The sequence below is a fragment of the Sinohyriopsis cumingii genome, chromosome 1, assembly GCF_028554795.1.
Source record: "Sinohyriopsis cumingii isolate HCF-2022 chromosome 1, ASM2855479v2, whole genome shotgun sequence".
Lineage (NCBI taxonomy): Eukaryota > Metazoa > Mollusca > Bivalvia > Unionida > Unionidae > Sinohyriopsis > Sinohyriopsis cumingii.
The window spans coordinates 32,993,278-33,014,671 of NC_142961.1; the positions used below are offsets into that span (position 1 = coordinate 32,993,278).

At 34.4% G+C, this 21,394-nt stretch overlaps 1 protein-coding gene across 2 annotated transcripts in view; it reads left to right on the top strand.

The window, feature by feature from the left end:
- Window positions 1-344: 344 nt before the first annotated feature.
- LOC149806668 (protein Hook homolog 3-like) overlaps window positions 345-21,394 on the top strand; it is a 126,203-nt gene continuing 105,153 nt past the window's right edge. For both annotated transcript variants that reach the window (XM_089956311.1, XM_089956321.1), the window contains exon 1: window positions 345-447. In XM_089956311.1, the coding sequence (XP_089812437.1) occupies window positions 409-447 (39 nt within the window). In that variant the 5' untranslated portion in view covers window positions 345-408. The remainder of the gene's footprint in view (window positions 448-21,394) is intronic.

Consider the following 21,394-nt stretch of genomic DNA (forward strand, 5'->3'; position numbering starts at 1 on the left):
AAACAATGAAATTAAAGATTTCAAAATATGATATAAAAAATGGCTTTTATTACACTTTTTTTGTTGTTGTAAAGTACGTGGTCTTCGAATAATGATAAAAGAATGAAAGATACTTATATCACCACTGCCACTCGCATGGATTGGGAGGGGATAGCGTAACAGATAGATACAAACGTGCGGAAGAATTTGGAGGGTTTCACAGTTCGAATTCAATGGAACAACATGAATGTTTTAATTTCCGGATTACGGTATCAGATGCATGACTGTTTAATACGTGTATACGAATCTGCGTAATAAGCAACTTCCTTGATAACTTCCGCTTTTAAGTTATTCAATATTTACCTCCCCTTCTCCATTCGTCTTAGTTGAAAATTGCCCATGTTTGGGGCGTAAATTTTCTCGCATATTATGGATCGGGAGCAATTGTGTGATAGTTTGATCGAATGGGTAAGACTAATTGACGCTAATTATTAGCAAAAAGCACCACTTTCTTGTACCAAAACATGGTGAGAAGTCTTAGAGTAGTGAAAATGGGCTGCATCCGTCCTATAGCATTAACTTTAGATAGTCCAAGTTTCCAATGACAGGCAGACTTGAATAATGAAGTAACAATTTTCGCAGCTAAACCAATATATTTTTTTAAAAGAGATTCATTCAAGTATTATGCAAATCAAGTCTGTCGTATTCTCTGGGTTCAGTCAACCACGGGACTAGAGACTAAATTTTGAAAAATATTTCACATAATCGTGTAAGTTGGATAACTTGGCATGTCACGTTAAAAACACGGGTTTCTACTCCCATACTCCCGACACGGCGTGTCACGCTAAAAACACGATTTTCTACTCCAGTACCCCCGATAGGGTCTTGTTTCCAAAAACGATTTTCAGTAATTTTCGGATAAACAAAATAACATCACAACAATATATGACTATAACATGTAACACGTATAAACGGCAAACAGTCCTGCTCCTGCTTAGAGCTCCTTTAAAACTACCCCTTGGGCACTTTGTACTGTCATAGAAGCAATTTAAAGGTATAGTGGTCAGGTGTAAACAACCATCATGTCTCATATTACATAATTGGGTGACAAAAGCTAGGGTGATGTGTTATGGCTTTGAGGACTGCTGTGGGGGAGCCAGTAAGGCTAATTTAAATTAGGTAAGGTTTGCAAAGTGGAACAACCCAATTAGATTTAAGTTATAAGTAAAACAAAGATATGCTAGATTTGTGTCAAGAACAAAAGTTATTCCACATCATTGCCTTGAATTACACTATTTTTAAGCCACCTGTATTAATGATTATTGGCAAGTTTGTGTACAGTGGCAGTTTTTAAGTTGGATTTGATTGCATTTATAATGACCGCTTCAGTGGCCTATGTGGTCAGAGGGTCCACCTCGGATGCAGGAGGTGGTGGGCTCAAACCCCAGCTGAGTCATAACAGAGACTTATAACAATGGTACCAGCAGCTAACTTACTTAGTGCTCAGCATTAAGAAGTAATAGACAGGGAAACTTTGAGTGGGATGTCAACACCCAGGCAAAATATTTATCAGAAATGGCTGGTAAATATACACTGACTTAACCAAAATGACAAAATAATTTAGTGGACTTGAGAAATTATGTAAATTCAAACAAAAAACAATCTTCGGATGATTTGCAGTCATGCAAAGGAATAAAAGTGTTTAGCATACAGTAGTAAATAACTTTAAAAATGACATTTTTCAAACAATTTTGAACATGCTTAAATATCTTTCACAACATTCCATTTGACCACCACATTGGCATAGGTGACACATGTCCAGCATTCAATTAAATGATCATAAATATTAATTATATTTTTAATATTGAGAATTAATTTATTACAAAATATAACATGGGACATGATGCTACATGTCTGCATCATGATACCCCAGTGCTAGACATTGCTATAAACTGTCACACTGCAGACATCGTAGCGATATGACTGAAAAATTGTTAAAGCTACATTAAAAATCCAGATCACACACACACAAACACAAAATATAAGTTTGGTAAAAAATAATTTTTAATTTTTCTGTCCTGTAAAATGAAAACATGCTGTTATATTCACTACATTCATAACAAAATTACTCAGGAATTCCTGAATAGTCCTTACTGACTGAAACTACAGAAGTACCTGTACAGTGAAAAAGTACCATGGTACATACCACTGAAAAAATACTGCAGTAAACAGGTCCACCATGTGCCTCAATTCTGGAGTGTAATGTGTCCATTGAAAAAGCAGATCTTGTACGTAACACTGAGACAACCAAAATATATTCAACATACTTAATTGATGATTAGTTCCCTTTTTTATTATTCATTATCTTAATCTTAATTATGGACTGTTAATTGACCCATGCTTATCAGGATGATTTTAGCCATGAAATGGATAGATTGAAAGCCAGCACACTCAGTTTTGCACAGTTGGTTTGTATTGATAAAGTATTAATACCCTTGCTGGTAAGAGGTGTTACGGTATTTACTGCTGCATTACTGGTAAAGCCCCCATTAAACTTGAAAATAGTATGTCCCCCTTGTCCCCCAATGAAATGCTCAATCCCAAATATATTAAATATATTCATTTTTCTATACAGACAAGCATTTATCGTGGTCACACTGATCAGATACAGTATGTTTTTATTTAGTATTAGTGTGGTATCATGAACGGCGTTTGGGGGTGGCAAGTGGGGCAACTGTCCCAGGCCCTGCTCTTGAGGGGGCCCCACACTTCAGGCCTAAGGTCATCCTTACAAGTTTGTCAAGTAATATTCTCCGGTAAATTGGAAACGCTGATACAGGCCGCATGTAATGCACTCAGAGTTGCGAAGTCAACTTAGTCAACTTCGTAACGCAATTAACAGCTGATCTAGTCTAGACATAATCAGTGTTTGCAGTAGCATACCAATTGAGATACCAATACTCTGGTCCCGCGCAGTCATGGTCGGCCCTAGGCCCCGAGTACTCGTAACGCTGCCTCTGGCTCATATTGTTACTGTTACACAATTTAAAGTCGTGCTGCTTTAGTTGTACTTTACTTACTGTAATGCTTTTTTTTTAATGAAGTATATTCAGTCAAGTGTTTGAGTTTTGCAGACTCTGTTGGGCACCATTTTATGTGGTAGAAGAGCACTGGTAGCCCAGGTATACCAGAGCTGGGTATTCTGTAAGATATTTTGTTTAATGAAATGAATATGTTCAAGAACATTTGGCCTAATGTAATTAGCCATATTGGTTTAATTAAAGAAATGTAACCATAAAAATGGCTAAAGAGCATTTATTATATGTAAAACAAACCAACTTTATCAGCAGAAGGCTAAATTCATAAAGGTACAATCTTGACACTATGTTGTTTTAGTACACAAAAATAAGTAAATTATTTTACAGAGAGGAAACTTGAACACTTTGTTGTTTACTTGAATGTAAAGCAAAGTGGTAGGTCAGAAGTGAGTAGCCACCTAAGTAAAGTTGACATCGCTTAGAAAAATGTAATTTAAAATGGTCACTGCATGAATAAGACATATTTGACAAAGCTTGATTTTTATAATGCGGCAGGCCTATAATGTGTCATACATAGTGCTTTTGCAATCATATCCTGAATAACAGTTTGATTTTATTTCTGTGGCGTTTCATTAGCACATGATTAACAATGGTCGACAGAGTATAATTATATTTAATTTGGAGCTATTTGATAATATCCATTCACATGGTAGAGATATGGTAACAAAAATTTATGAAAAGTACTCTGATTTAAAGGTAACCAGTCAGAATGATTGTACTGTGATCATCTCAGTACAAATCGCAGTTGTACATTTAATGCATGTAAAATGTGAAACATTGGTGGAGCTCTGCCTTCACTTATCACATAAAAGTCTAACATTTTGTACACTTAAAATGTACAACTTTTGTGAGGGTTAAAGAGATTCAGAACCATTTTTTGTTCAGAATTGCACAAACCAAGTTGACAAGTACAGCTCAGCTTCCACTCATCTATTTTGATTCACATTTGCAAGCAGGCATGTGATAGTTTTATACCCTGTATTGAACTCTTTTAGCCAGATATTGAAAAGTAAAATGTTTATTTTCTCATATTATGACAAGTACATGTACTGGTAAAACTTGTTGAATCTCTTTAATACACTGACTTGTCAGCTTAATTTACAATGTTTACAACTGGACTTTTCTACATTACAATTTTGTGTTTTGTATGGTCACGTGAAACAAATATTGCAGCTTACATGTTTCTTGGTGTCAGAGTTAAAATGAAAACAAAAAGTAGGAACAAAGCTGATTCTGGTCAACTACTAACACAGTCACATTTGGTGATCATATGACTGAGCAGTGCTGGATGAAAATCTTGAATATTCATAAATAATGGATCATAGACTCATTTGTTGGCTTATTATTGTAAGAAACCTTTGTGGTAATGCTATGTCTGATTTGTTGGCTTATTATAGAGAAACATTTGTGATAATTGCTATGTCTGATTTGTTGACTTATCATGGTTAGAAACTGCGATAATTGCTACGTCTTTTTTGTTGACTTTTAATGGTAAGAAACTTTTGTAGTAATTGCTGTCTGATTTTTTGGCTTATTATGTTAGAAACATTTATGGTAATTGCTATCTCTGATTTTTAACCTTATCATGGTAAGAAACTTGTGGTAATTGCTATGTGTGATTTTTTACCTTATTATGGTTAGAAACTTTTGTGGCAATTGCTATGTCTGATTTGATTGCTTATTATGGTAGAAACTTTTATGGTAATGCTATGTCTGATTTGTTGGGTTTATTATGGTTAGAAACTTGTGATAATTGCTATGTCTGATTTGTTAGCTTATCATGGTTTGAAACTTGTGGTAATTCATTTTTCTGAGTTGTTTGCTTATTATCATTGAAACTTTTGTAAAAGCTATATTTGATTGGCTTATTATGGTTGGCTTATATTTGTTGAAACTTTTGTGGCAATTGCTATGTCTGATTTGAAGGCTTATTATGGTTGGCTTTTTATAGTTGAAACATTTTTGGTCATGCTGTGTCTGATTTGTTGGCTTAGTAAGGTTGGCTTATTATGGTTAGAATCTTTTGTGGTAATTACTATGTCTGATTTGTTTGCTTATTATTATAAGAAACGTTTGTGGTAATTGCTTTGTCTGATTTGTTGGTTTATTATGGTAAGAAACTTTTGTGGTAATGCTGTGTCTGATTTGTTGGCTTATTATTGTAAGAAACGTTTGTGGTTATTGCTTTGTCTGATTTTGTTGTCTTATTATGGTAGAATTTTGTGGTGATGCTATGTCTGATTTATTGGCTTATTATTGGAAGAAATTTTGTTGTAATACTATGTCTGGTTTGTTGGCTTATTATGGTAAGAAACTTTTGTGGTAATTGCTTTGTCTGATTTGTTGGCTTATTATGGTTCAAACTTTTATAGTAATGCTGTGTCTGATTTGTTGGCTTATTATGGTAAGAAACTTTTGTGATAATTGCTATTTCTGATTTGTTGACTTATGGTAGAAACTTTTGTGGTAATTGTTCTGTCATATTTGTTGGCATTTTATGGTTAGAAACTGTTGTGTTAATTGTTATGTCTGATTTGTTGGCTTAGTATGGTAGAAACGTTTGTGGTAATTACTATGTCTGATTTGTTGGCTTAGTAAAGTTAGAAACGTTTGTGATAATTGCTATGTCTGATTTGTTGGCTTATTATGGTAAGAAACCTTTGTGTAATTGCTGTGTCTAATTGGTTGGCTTATTATGGTAAGAAACTTTTGTGGCAATGCTATGTCTGATTTGTTTGCTTATTATCATAAGAAGCTTTTGTGGTAATTGCTATGTCTAATTTGTTCACTTATTATGGTAAGAGACTTTTGTGGTAATTGCTATGTCTGATTTGTTGCCTTATTATGGTAGAAACCTTTGTAGTAATGCTATTTCTGATTTGTTTGCTTATTATGGTAAGAAACATTTGTGGTAATTGCTATGTCTGATTTGTTGGCTTTTTATGGTAGAAACTTTTGTGGTAATTGCTGTGTGATCTTTTTTCTCATTATGGTAAGAAACTTTTGTGGCAATTGCTATGTCTGATTCTTTTAGCTTATCATGGTTAGAAACTTTTGTGGTAATGGCTATATCTGATTTGTGTGCTTACTATGGTTAGAAACCTTTGTGGTAATGGCTATATCTGATTTATGGGCTTACTATAGTTAGAAACCTTTGTGGTGATTGCTATGTCTGATTTGTTTGATTATTTTCGTTGAAACTTGTGGTCATTGATATGTCTGATTTGTTGACTTATGATGGTTGGCTTATATTTGTTGACACACTTGTGGCAGTTGCTATCTCTGATTTGTTGGCTTATTATGATTGAAACTTTTGTGGGATTTGCTGTCTGATTTGTTGGCTTATTATGTAGAAACCTATGTGGTAATGCTATGTCTGTTTTGTTGGCTTATTATGGTAGAAATGTTTGTGGTAATGCTATGTCTGATTTCTTGGCTTCTTATGGTAAAAATGTTTGTGGGGATCGCTATGTCTGATTTGTTGGCTTATTATGGTTAGAATTTTTTGTGGTATTGCTATGTCTGATTTGTTGGCTTATTATGGTTAGAAATGTTTGATGTCAATGCTATGTCTGTTTTGTTGGCTTATTATGGGAAGAAACTGTTGTGGTAATTGCTATGTCTGATTTGTTGGTTCATAATTGTAGAATTGTTTTTGGTAATGCTACATCTGATTTGTTGGTTTATTATGGTTAGAAACTTGTGGTAATTGCTATGTCTCATTTGTTGGCATATTATGGTAAGAAACTTTTGTGATAATTGTTATGTCTGATTTGTTGGCTTATGGTATTAAAAACCTTTTATGTAATTACTATGTCTGATTTGTTGGCTGCTTATGGTTAGAAACTTTTGTCATAATTGCTATGTCTGATTTGTTTGCTTATCATGGTTTGAAACTTGTGGTAATTGCTTTTTCTGAGTTGTTTGCTGATTATCATTGAACCTTTTGTAAGAGCTATATCAGATTGGCTTATTATGGTTGGCTTATATTTGTTGAAACTTTTGTGGTAATTGCTATGTCTGATTTGAAGGCTTATTATGGTAGAAACTTTTGTGGTAATTGCTATATCTGGTTTCTTGGCTTGTTATGGTTAGAATATTTTGTGGTATTGCTATGTCTGATTTATGGGTTGATTATGGTAGAAACCTTTATGGTAATACTATGTCTGTTTTGTTGGGTTTATTATGGTTAGGAACTTGTGGTAATTGCTATTTATGATTTGTTAGCTTATCGTGGTTTGAAACTTGTGGTAATTGCTTTTTCTGATTTGTTTACTTATTATCGTAAATTTTTTGTGGTAATTGCTATATTTGATTTGTTTGCTTATTATGGTTGGCTTATATTTGTTGAAACTTTTGTGGTAATTTGAAGGCGTATTTTTGTTGGCTTTTTATGCTTGAAACTTTTGTGGTATTTGCTATGTTTCATTTGTTGGCTAATTATTCTGGAAAGTTTTGTTTTAATACTATTTCTGAAGTTTTTGTCTTATTATGGTCCAAACTTGTGTTAGTTGCTATCTGTGATTTGTTGGCTTAGCCTGGTTGGCTTTTTATGTTTAGAATCTTTTCTGGTAATTGCTATGTCTGATTTATTGCTGTATTGTGGTAAGAAACTTTTGTGGTAATTGCTATGTCCGATTTGTTGGCTTATTATGGTTAGAAACTTTTGTGATTATTGCTACGTCTGATTTGTTGGCTTATTATTGTAAGAAACTTTTGTGGTAATTGCTTTGTCTGATTTGTTGGCTTATTATGGTAAGAAACTTTTGTGGTAATTGTTATGTCTGATTTGTTTGCTTATTATGGTATAAACTTTTATGGTGATGCTATGTCTGATTTATTGGGTTTATTATGGTTTGTTACTTGTGGGAATTGCTTTTTCTGATTTGTTTGCTCATTAACGTTGAAACTTTTGGTAATTGCTATGTCTGATTTGAAGCTTATTATGGTAGAAACTTTACTGTTAATGCTATGTCTGATTTGTTGACTTGTTATGGTAGGAATGATTGTGGTAATGCTTTGTCTGACTTTTTGGGCTTATTATGGTCAAAACTTGTGGTAATTGCTATGTGTGATTGGTTTTCTTAGTATGGTTTATCTTATTATGGTTAGAATCTTTTGTGGTAATTGCTGTCTAATTTGTTGACTTAGTATGGTTATAAACTTTAATATTTGCTATGTCTTATTTGTTGGCTTATTATGGTAAGAAACTTTTATGGTAATGCTGTGTCTCATTTGTTGGATTATTATGGTTAGAAACTTTTGTGGCAATTATTGTCTGATTTGTTGGCTTATTATGGTTAGAAACTTTTGTGGTAATTATTGTCTGATTTGTTGGCTTATTAGAAACTTTTGTGGTAATTATTGTCTGATTTTTTGGCTTATTATAGTAAGAAACTTTTGTGGTAGTTGCTTTTTCTGATTTGTTTGCTTATTCACGTTGAAACTTTTGTGGTAATTGCTATGTCTGATTTGAAGATTATTATGGTAGAAACTTTTCTGGTAATGCTATGTCTGATTTGTTGGCCAGCTATATTAGAAATGATTGTAGTAATGCTTTGTCTGATTCTTTTGGCTTATTATGGTCAAAACTTGTGGTAATTGCTATGTTTTATTTGTTGGCTTAGTATGGTTTATCTTATTATGGTTAGAATCTTTTGTGGTAATTATAAACTTTCATATTTGCTATGTCTGATTTGTTGGCTTATTATTGTAAGAAACTTTTGTGTTATTGCTATGTCAGAGTTGTTGGCTTATTGTGGTAAGAAACTTTTAATTGCTATGTCTGATTTCTTGGTTTATTATGGTTGGAAACTTGTGGTAGTTACTATGTCTGATTTGTTGTCTTATTATGGTAGAATTTTGTGTGGTAATGCTATGTCTGATTTGTTGGCTTATTATGGTAGAACATTTTGTGGTAATTGCTATGTCTGATTTGTTTGCTTATCATGGTTAGAAACTTTTGTGGTAATTGCTGTGCCTGATTTGTGGGCTTATTATGGTAGAAACTTTTATGGTAAAGCTATGTCTGATTTGTTGGGTTTATTATGGTTAAAAACTTGTCATAATTGCTATGTTTGATCTGTTAGCTTATCATGGTTAGAAACTTTTGTGGTAATTGCTTTTTCTGAGTTGTTTGATTCTTATCATTGAAACTTGTGGTCATTGTTATGTCTGATTTGTTGACTTACCATGGTTTGCTTATATTTGTTTATACTTTTGTGGCAATTGCTATGTCTGATTTGTTGGCTTATTATGATTGAAACTTTTGTGGTAATTGCTATGTCTGAGTTGTTGGCTTATTATGATTGAAACTTTTGTGGTAATTGCTATGTCTGATTTATTGGCTTATTATGGTAGAAACTGTTTTGGTAATTGCTATTTCTGATTTATTGGCTTATTATGGTGGAAACTTTTGTGGTAATGGTATGTCTGATTTGTTTGCATATTATGGTTAGAAACTTTTGTGGTAATTGCTATGTCTGATTTATTGGCTTATTATGGTAGAAACTGTTTTGGTAATTGCTATTTCAGATTTATTGGCTTATTATGGTGGAAACTTTTGTGGTAATGGTATGTCTGATTTGTTTGCATATTATGGTTAGAAACTTTTGTGGTAATTGCTATGTGTAATTTGTTGGCTTATTATGTTGAGAAACTTTTGTGGTAATGCTCTGTCTGAGTTTTTTGCTTTTTATGGTATGAAATGTTTGTGGTAATTGCTATGTCTAATTTGTTGGCTTATTATGGTGAGAATTTTTTTTGACAATATGTCTGATTTGTTGGCTTATTATGGTTAGAAACCTTTGTGATAATTGCTATGTCTGATTTGTTGGCTTTTTACGGTAAGAAACTTTTGTGGTAATTGCTATGTCTGATTTGTTTGCATATTATGGTTCAAATTTTTTTGTGGTATTTTTATCTCTGATTTGTTATCTTATCATGGTAAGAACCTTTTATGGTAATTAGTATGTTTGATTTGTTGGTTGATTATTGTTAGAAACTTTTGTGGTAATTGTTATATCTGATTTGTTGACTTATTATGGTTGGAATTTTTTTTGTTGTATTGCTATATTTGATTTGTTGTCTTATCATGGTATGAACCTTTTATGGTAATTAGCATGTTTGATTTGTTGGTTGATTATTGTTAGAATCTTTTGTGGTAATTGCTATGTCTGATTTTTTAGCTTATCGTGGTTAGAAACTTTTCTGGTAATGCTCTGTCTGATTTGTTGACTTATTATGGTTAGAAACTTTTGTGGTAATTGCTGTCTGATTTGTTGGCGTATTATGGTAAGAACATTATTGTAATTCCTATGTCTGATCTTTTAGCTATTGTTTTTTTTAAGAAACTTTTGTGGTAATTGCTATGTCTGATTTGTTTGCTTATTATGGTAGAAACTTTTGTGGTAATGCTATGACTGATTTCTTGGCTTATTATGGTTAGAAACTTGTGGTAATTATGATGTCAGATTTGTTGTCTTATTCTGGTAGAGTTTTGTGTGGTAATGCTATGTTTGATTTGTTGGGTTATTATGGGAAGAAACTTTTGTGGTAATTGCTTTGTCTGATTTTTTAGCTTATCGTGGTTAGAAACTTTTCTGGTAATGCTCTGTCTGATTTATTTGCTTATTATGGTATGAAATGTTTGTTGTAATTGCTATGTCTAATTCGTTGGCTTATTATGGTGAGAAGCTTATTTGATAATTGATATGTCTGATTTGTTGGCTTATTATGGTTAGAAACCTTTGTGATAATTGCTTTGTCTGATTTGTTGGCTTTTTACGGTAAGAAACTTTTGTCATAATTGCTATGTCTGATTTGTTGGCTTATTATGGTTGGAATTTTTTTTGTTGTATTGCTATATTTGATTTGTTGTCTTATCATGGTATGAACCTTTTATGGTAATTAGCATGTTTGATTTGTTGGTTGATTATTGTTAGAATCTTTTGTGGTAATTGCTATGTCTGATTTGTTTGCTTATTATGGTTAGAAACATTTGTGGTAATTTCTATGTCTGATTGGTTTTATTATGGTGGTAGAAAATTTTTGGGTGATGCTACGTCTGATTTATTTGCTTATTATGGGAAGAAAGTTTTTTAGTAATTGCTATGTCTGATTTGTTTTCTTATTATGGTTAGAAACTTGTAATAATTACTATGTTGGATTTGTTTTGTTATGGTGGAATTTTTTGTGGTAATGCTATGTCTGATTTGTTGGCTTATTATGGGAAGAAAGTATTTAGTAATTGCTGTGTCTGATTTGTTTTCTTGTTATGGCAGAAACTTTTGTAGTAATGCTATGTTGGATTTGTTGGCTTATTATGGGAAGAAAGTTTTGTGGTAATTGCTGTGTCTAATTTGTTGGCATTTTATGATAGAAACTTTTGTGGTCATTTCTATGTCTCATTTGTTTTCTTATTATGGTAGATACGTTTTTGGTAATGCTATGACTGATTTCTTGGCTTATTATGGTTAGAAACTTGTGTTAATTACGATGTCTCATTTGTTGGGTTTTTATGGGAAGAAACTTTTGTAGTAATGCTATGTCTGATTTGTTGGCTTATTATGGTAAGAAACTTTTGTGGTAATTGCTATGTCTAATTTGTTTTCGTTTTACTGTTGAAACTTTTGTTGTCATTGATGATTCAATGTTTGATTTGTTGACTGATTATGATAGAAACTTTTGTGGGAATTACTAGGTCTGATTTATCGGCTTATTATGATAGAAACTGTTGTGGTAATTGCTATTTCTGATTTGTTTTCTTGTTATGGTGGAAACTTTTGTGGTAATGTTATGTCTGATTTGTTTGCGTATTATGGTTAGAAACTTTTATGTAATTGCTATGTTTGATTTTTTAGCGTATTATGGTTAGAAACTTTTGTGGTAATTGCTTTGTCTGATTTGTTGGCTTATCATGTTTAGAAACTTTTGTGGTGATTGTCATGTCTGATTTGTTGGCTTATTATGGTTTGAAACATTTGTGATAATTGCTGTGCCTGAGTAGATCAACATTTTTGTGAGTAATATCATTAAGGTATGGCTGTAATATGTTTGTAGCTTAATTTTTCCTGCCATTGTTTAAAGCAACAAACTATTTCGTTTTCCAGCTGCTTTTGGCAAATTTGTGTATTTGATAGGGATTAACTCTGACCCCAAATACTATCATCTGTCTCCTAATACCTAAAATGGTGTGGGAATGGTAAATCCATACTTTTTCTTTATGGTACACTACAGGTTGCATTATTGTTAGTTTTACCACACATTGCAGTCTCGATATGGAGAGGACTCAGCAATGATATCGGCAAAATGTTAAATGAAAATGCAGTGCACCAAATCATCAGATTCTTATGTGTGCAATAGAGAGGCAGTTAGTACTAATATGAGTACCCCAACTCCTACTTCCTACCTCAACCACTATAAATCAAATTGAGGCTACGACATCGTAGCTAGAGAGGCAGTGTGCTCACAAATGCCGAAAACATGTATATGCTTATATTTTCACAACATCTGCATTTTTGTCTTTCCCCACTTATATAAGCAGTACTATATATTTGATGATTAAGTTTCATATGCAGCCACTATTTAAAACAAAAATGTGATCAGATTAGTAAAACATGGCTCTCTTCACATGCATGTTGTGCCTGAAGCCAACACTTCATCACTTAACTTTCATTGTTTGTGAAGGTGTTTTTAGCTACCTGTATATTAATATATTTACACTGATGTATTTTCTTTAAAAAGATTAACTGTAGGCTCAGTTCCTAACATGGATGGGGGGAGAGAATACACAAGTGATAAATGAAGAATAAAAATGCACTGCAGGACACTGATTTACATCTAAAAGCTAGTGTCATTATTTTAAATTAACCAGGACTGGGTAAAGATGTAAAATCAAAGAAATTTAGGCACATGTCCCGGACTGGTAACTTGAATAAACTCACAAGCCCTGACTGAAATTCCACAAGCCCTGACAGTTTTTCTGTCACTTCTGATTTCTCAGGAGAAAAAACCCGTACATAGATATATCATGTCCAATCCAAATATGCCATATTCTATTTTATCACTTGTGAATACTGTTGTGACAAAATAATTAATATCACACTACAATTTTTTCTTCAGTAAATAGAATATTAAGATTAAACATTTTTCACATAAATTTCAGATTTTTTAAATCCCTACAACAGTACTGTAGTAAAAAATATATATATATGAAATTGTCACCAATTAGTTTCAATACATTGAATGATCACTGAATGCTGTGTAAATTTCTCTGCAAGCAACCTCGCATCTCCATTTCCGCCAAAGAAACTCAGCCAGTAAACACCTGGCATTCATCTACCGTATATGTAATCTTTAATTACTGTTAATAAATTAAAAGAAGGAATAAAACAAAATATACCACGCAGTATATGTGCCCCCAAAGAACTATTTCAGAGTAAATATTTTATTTAGTAAACAGTGTTACATGCCTTAAGAGCTAAACCTAAGGTACATGTAATAAGATGAGATATAAAATGTGGGAGATAATCAGTTGCCACATGTACGGTAATGTGTGACTGCAGATTTGAACTGTTAAAATAAATTCGAAGGCATCTTAAAGTTATAACCAAATAAGGCATCATTTATTTGCCAATCAATTGCTGGTGCTTATAGACACACACACACATACTGTAGAACATGGTTTCTTTGAAGTATATCCAAAGGGCAGTTCTTTTCACAAGATAAATGCAGTGATAAGGATTAACTGTTAATTAGTCACACTGTCCTTATGCTTGTGTACTTAAGTCTAACCTTTAACTATTATGCAGTTTAGCCACAGCTGACCAGAATATGAAAAGGGAGGCTTGTCCTGGGGGAAAATAAGGCGTGTCACAGGGAGATATGGTGCATCGCATATTAGGGCAAGGGGGTGGGGCAATAGTCGCCTCCCCCAATTTCACATTTAAACATGTTTCGGCCTTCATTAAATTTCATATCTGACCACTGCATGTCCCCCCCCCCCCAAGTTTCTGCGGGGGCCTCTGTCACGTCCTTTGAGAATTTAACCTTTATTGGACCTGGAAGATCGGTCAAAATTTATTGAAACCAGTGCTTAAAAAATGCTGTGTAAAAACTTCCTCATTTTAGGTCCAAATCTCACTGTTTTATTTGTATTCACCCGACTTGGCTTTTCAAAATTTCCCCTTTTAAATACTGTCACAACGCTGCAATAGCTACAATTGGAATATAATTTTAATAAAAATTAATTACACTTGAACACTATTCCCATAACTGAAATGATCATGTTTTGCATTCTATATATGCAGGAAAATCCGACTTAAAAGAAACGTTGCCTCTGTTCACAAACTTGTCAAAATATAATACATTGCGGCTTTAAACATTCTCATTTTAGGCAATAATATGTAATAACTTATTCTTGTACATGCATCATCTATTTGATTTACCTATAATACCTATGCAAATTAGCACAATGGGTTCACACTTTGCAACCTTCAACACGTCTTACTAGCTATTCTCAGCCAGTTAATGACTTTATACACGACCTCTTTTCCTTTAATTGCCGCTGTTTATACTGCCCATGGGATAGTTTTATTTTAATCATTTACAGATTACCGTTAATACATACTACATGTAACGGGCATTTTGTTGTTTTTTTATGTGTAGGTTACTGAAAATTGTTTTCTCAAAATGGCATTAAAACCTACAACAACATTTACTCATTTCATCAGCACGATCAAAGTTTCCTCAGGCAAGCTATTTCTTTTCGACAAGCCTGAGGGGCACCTCAGTTTGAATACAGGATGAGCCCAAACTAAAATTATAAAAGCCCCGGGCATTGGGCTATAAGATTTTTTTGAGTACTGACAATTAAACCCTGAAGATAACGAGTGAAGTAGGGTATAAATAGTGAAGGAAATTATTCAAGTCGTTGGGTAAAGGATTGGATGCATGTTGTCTCAACCTCACTAAAATAGAATATCATTTTCAAACTTTATTTCGTTATCAGCTAAAAGTCAACTGGAAATGCCAGTTGCTGAATCTTCAAATTTCTTTGAGAGACAGAGAGTGAAAGACCTTTTTATAGAATTCCCCAAAACAGATGACTTCATATCTGCACTCATTATCACTAAAACTTTGTTTGGTTTGCGCTTGTACAACACAGAAATACTGAGTCTAGACAGGGTCAGACTAGCCCCTCTCCCTGCCCAAATTGCTGACAATTTCAGATACCAAAGCAATGATATGGTTCACCAACTATAATATGTCCCTGCACAAGGTACTTAACATATTTCTTTTGTGCAAGAAACATGAAAATTTTCATGTCAATAATGATCCACAGTATTGTATCTTACATACATATAAATCTTTTCTATCAGTAAGTTGACTAAATAAACCGAACTTAATACTAAAGAGATTTTTAAAAAATTATTTTGGAGACTGAGATCTGGCATGCTCAAACACTGTATAGTTTATGGTAAAACAAGAAATTCAAGCAAGCAAACAATAATTAATAGTACAATTCCTTGAAAAATGAAACCCAAAAGACATTGCAAATTAATTACCAGTATCGGAACGAAAGAGATTAATGATGACAATTTCCCATATCATTGTTCATCAGAAAAATAAATTAATTCAGTTTAAATGCTGGCAGTTAACAAACTTCTGCTGTTAATTGCTGGGTTGTAATTGGGGTTGTCAGATATGATGCTTCAAATCACATGGCACAATGTAATATAAAGGATACCTTCCCAAGGCAAAATTGACATGCTTCTTTGATGCTAATACTTGTCAATACTTTTTTACAGTGTTGCCAATGGCCATTGCTTTGATTCATTGGAACATCCAGTGAAGTCAAGTCAGTCTTATTTGACCTTTCAATATTCAGAAGGGGTGGGTGGGAAGGTATTAGAGTTCTTTTTGAAAAGCTTGAAAATACTTGTCTTGCTCTGATTTGGGGAGGGGGGTAGATCTGACTGTATACTTCATTTTACTTGAGAGTAACCATTATCTTGTAATAAAAGAATACTTTTATTTTTCCTCTGTAGCAAAAATACATTTCTTTTATTCAAGGGAAGCTGAAAGCTTTTGCTCTTGTTATGTTGGTGTGTAAGTTTGTTCATGATGTAAACTTCTTGGACTACATTATTTAGACTGAATTGGGAATGCACATACATTTTTGACATCTGCAATAACTGCAAATAGAAGTACCATATATTGTGAAAAAGCCTAACAATCTTTTCTAACACTGATGTATTGAATATAAAGGACTCTGAACAAATTTTTTTATTTGTCAAATATAAAATCAACATAAAGACAACTTGTTCTTCAGATGGTATCCAGTCATAAATGACTTTCATGTCTTTGTCTTTCCATGAGTGGTCTCCATGCATTGGCTTTATCAAATCCCACTCAGTAATATCGACCATCCTTCTATGAGGTAGAAAGGTACAGCTAGCTGTGGTGATTTGAAGGTATTTACTCTTCCACTGGAGAGCTTGGTCATGGAACAAGCATGGTGGGGAATTACCGCACACCGTGACATATTGAAAAATGAAATATCACTTCCACTGCAGATCTTTGTTATAGAGCAAGCACAGAGGGGATTTACTGGCCACCAACAAATTGAGAAATGAAATATCACTTCCACTGCAGATCTTTGTTATAGAGCAAGCATAGAGGGGATTTACTGCCTACCATCAAATTGAAAAATGAAATATCACTTCCACTGCAGATCTTTGTTATAGAGCAAGCACAGAGGGGATTTTCTGACTACCATCAAATTAAGAAATGAAATATCACTTCCACTGCAGATCTTTGTTATAGAGCAAGCATAGAGGGGATTTACTGCCCACCATCAAACTGAGAAATGAAATATCACTTCCACTGCAGATCTTTGTTATAGAGCAAGCATAGAGGGGATTTACTGCCCACCATCAAATTGAGAAATGAAATATCACTTCCACTGCAGATCTTTGTTATAGAGCAAGGACAGAGGGGATTTATCATCCAATTTAGAAATGAAACATCACTTCCACTGCAGATCTTTGTTATAGAGCAAGCACAGAGGGGATTTACTGCCCACCATCAAATTGAGAAATGAAATATCACTTCCACTGCAGATCTTTGTTATAGAGCAAGCACAGAGGGGATTTACTGCCCACCATCAAAATGAGAAATGAAACATCACTTCCACTGCAGATCTTTGTTATAGAGCAAGCACAGAGGGGATTTACTGTCCACCATCAAATTGAGAAATGAAATATCACTTCCACTGCAGATCTTTGTTATAGAGCAAGCACAGAGGGGATTTACTGCCTACCATCAAATTGAGAAATGAAATATCACTTCCACTGCAGATCTTTGTTATAGAGCAAGCACAGAGGGGATTTACTGCCCACCATCAAAATGAGAAATGAAACATCACTTCCACTGCAGATCTTTGTTATAGAGCAAGCATAGAGGGGATTTACTGCCCACCATCCAACTGAGAAATGAAACATCACTTCCACTGCAGATGTTTGTTATAGAGCAAGCACAGAGGGGATTTACTGTCCACCATCAAATTTGAGAAATGAAATATCACTTCCACTGCAGATCTTTGTTATAGAGCAAGCACAGAGGGGATTTACTGTCCACCATCAAATTGAGAAATGAAATATCACTTCCACTGCAGATCTTTGTTATAGAGCAAGCACAGAGAGGATTTACTGCCCACCATCAAATTGAGAAATGAAATATCACTTCCACTGCAGATATTTGTTATAGAGCAAGCACAGAGGGGATTTACTGCCCACCATCAAAATGAGAAATGAAATATCACTTCCACTGCAGATCTTTGTTATAGAGCATGCACAGAGAGGATTTACTGCCCACCATCAAATTGAGAAATGAAATATCACTTCTGCTGCACATGGTTGTTATAGAGCAAGCACAGAGAGGGATTTATCATCAAAATGAGAAATGAAATATTACTTCCACTGCAGATCTTTGTTATAGAGCAAGCACAGAGAGGGATTTATCATCAAACTGAGAAATGAAATATCACTTCCACTGCAGATCTTTGTTATAGAGCAATCGCAGAGAGGATTTACTGCCCACCATCAAATTGAGAAATGAAATATCACTTCTGCTGCACATGGTTGTTATAGAGCAAGCACAGAGAGGGATTTATCATCAAAATGAGAAATGAAATATCACTTCCACTGCAGATCTTTGTTATAGAGCAAGCACAGAGAGGGATTTATCATCAAACTGAGAAATGAAATATCACTTCCACTGCAGATCTTTGTTATAGAGTAAGTATAGAGGGGATTTATCATCAAATTGAGAAATGAAATATCACTTCCACTGCAGATCTTTGTTATAGAGCAATCGCAGAGGGGATTTACTGCCCACCATCAAATTGAGAAATGAAATATCACTTCCACTGCAGATCTTTGTTATAGAGCAATCGCAGAGGGGATTTACTGCCCACCATCAAATTGATAAATGAAATATCACTTCCACTGCAGATCTTTGTTATAGAGCAAGCACAGAGGGGATTTATCATCAAATTGAGAAATGAAATATCACTTCCACTGCAGATGTTTGTTGTAGAGCAAGTACAGAGGGGATTTACTGGCCACCATCAAATTGAAAAATGAAATATCACTTCCACTGCAGATCTTTGTTATAGAGCAAGCACAGAGGATTTATCATCAGATTGAGAAATAAAATATCACTTCCACTGCAGATCTTTGTTATACAGCAAGCACAGAGGTGCTTTACTGCCTACCATCAAATTGAGAAATGAAATATCATTTCCACTGCAGATGTGTGTTATAGAGCAAGCACAGAGGGGATTTATCATCAAATTGAGAAATGAAATATCACTTCCACTGCAGATGTTTGTTATAGAGCAAGCACAGAGGGGATTTACTGGCCACTATCAAATTGAGAAATGAAATATCACTTCCACTGCAGATCTTTGTTATAGAGCAAGCACAGAGGGGATTTACTGTCCACCATCAAATTGAGAAATGAAATATCACTTCCACTGCAGATCTTTGTTATAGAGCAAGCACAGAGGGGATTTACTGCCTACCATCAAATTGAGAAATGAAATATCACTTCCACTGCAGATCTTTGTTATAGAGCAAGCACAGAGGGGATTTACTGCCCACCATCAAAATGAGAAATGAAACATCACTTCCACTGCAGATCTTTGTTATAGAGCAAGCATAGAGGGGATTTACTGCCCACCATCCAACTGAGAAATGAAACATCACTTCCACTGCAGATGTTTGTTATAGAGCAAGCACAGAGGGGATTTACTGTCCACCATCAAATTTAAGAAATGAAATATCACTTCCACTGCAGATCTTTGTTATAGAGCAAGCACAGAGGGGATTTACTGTCCACCATCAAATTGAGAAATGAAATATCACTTCCACTGCAGATCTTTGTTATAGAGCAAGCACAGAGAGGATTTACTGCCCACCATCAAATTGAGAAATGAAATATCACTTCCACTGCAGATCTTTGTTATAGAGCAAGCACAGAGGGGATTTACTGCCCACCATCAAAATGAGAAATGAAACATCACTTCCACTGCAGATCTTTGTTATAGAGCAAGCATAGAGGGGATTTACTGCCCACCATCCAACTGAGAAATGAAACATCACTTCCACTGCAGATGTTTGTTATAGAGCAAGCACAGAGGGGATTTACTGTCCACCATCAAATTTGAGAAATGAAATATCACTTCCACTGCAGATCTTTGTTATAGAGCAAGCACAGAGGGGATTTACTGCCCACCATCAAATTGAGAAATGAAATATCACTTCCACTGCAGATCTTTGTTATCGAGCAAGCATAGAGGGGATTTACTGCCCACCATCAAAATGAGAAATGAAATATCACTTCCACTGCAGATCTTTGTTATAGAGCAAGCACAGAGGGGATTTACTGCCCACCATCAAATTGAGAAATGAAATATCACTTCCACTGCAGATCTTTGTTATAGAGCATGCACAGAGAGGATTTACTGCCCACCATCAAATTGAGAAATGAAATATCACTTCTGCTGCACATGGTTGTTATAGAGCAAGCACAGAGAGGGATTTATCATCAAAATGAGAAATGAAATATCACTTCCACTGCAGATCTTTGTTATAGAGCAAGCACAGAGAGGGATTTATCATCAAACTGAGAAATGAAATATCACTTCCACTGCAGATCTTTGTTATAGAGCAATCGCAGAGAGGATTTACTGCCCACCATCAAATTGAGAAATGAAATATCACTTCTGCTGCACATGGTTGTTATAGAGCAAGCACAGAGAGGGATTTATCATCAAAATGAGAAATGAAATATCACTTCCACTGCAGATCTTTGTTATAGAGCAAGCACAGAGAGGGATTTATCATCAAACTGAGAAATGAAATATCACTTCCACTGCAGATCTTTGTTATAGAGTAAGTATAGAGGGGATTTATCATCAAATTGAGAAATGAAATATCACTTCCACTGCAGATCTTTGTTATAGAGCAATCGCAGAGGGGATTTACTGCCCACCATCAAATTGAGAAATGAAATATCACTTCCACTGCAGATCTTTGTTATAGAGCAATCGCAGAGGGGATTTACTGCCCACCAACAAATTGATAAATGAAATATCACTTCCACTGCAGATCTTTGTTATAGAGCAAGCACAGAGGGGATTTATCATCAAATTGAGAAATGAAATATCACTTCCACTGCAGATGTTTGTTGTAGAGCAAGTACAGAGGGGATTTACTGGCCACCATCAAATTGAAAAATGAAATATCACTTCCACTGCAGATCTTTGTTATAGAGCAAGCACAGAGGATTTATCATCAGATTGAGAAATAAAATATCACTTCCACTGCAGATCTTTGTTATAGAGCAAGCACAGAGGTGCTTTACTGCCTACCATCAAATTGAGAAATGAAATATCATTTCCACTGCAGATGTGTGTTATAGAGCAAGCACAGAGGGGATTTATCATCAAATTGAGAAATGAAATATCACTTCCACTGCAGATGTTTGTTATAGAGCAAGCACAGAGGGGATTTACTGGCCACTATCAAATTGAGAAATGAAATATCACTTCCACTGCAGATCTTTGTTATAGAGCAAGCACATTGATGATTTATCATCAAATTGAGAAATGAAATATCACTTCCACTGCAGATCTTTATTATAGAGCAAGCACAGAGGAGATTTACTGCCTACCATCAAATTGAGAAATGAAATATCTCTTCCACTTAAGATCTTTGTTATAGAGCAAGCACAGAGGGGATTTATCATCA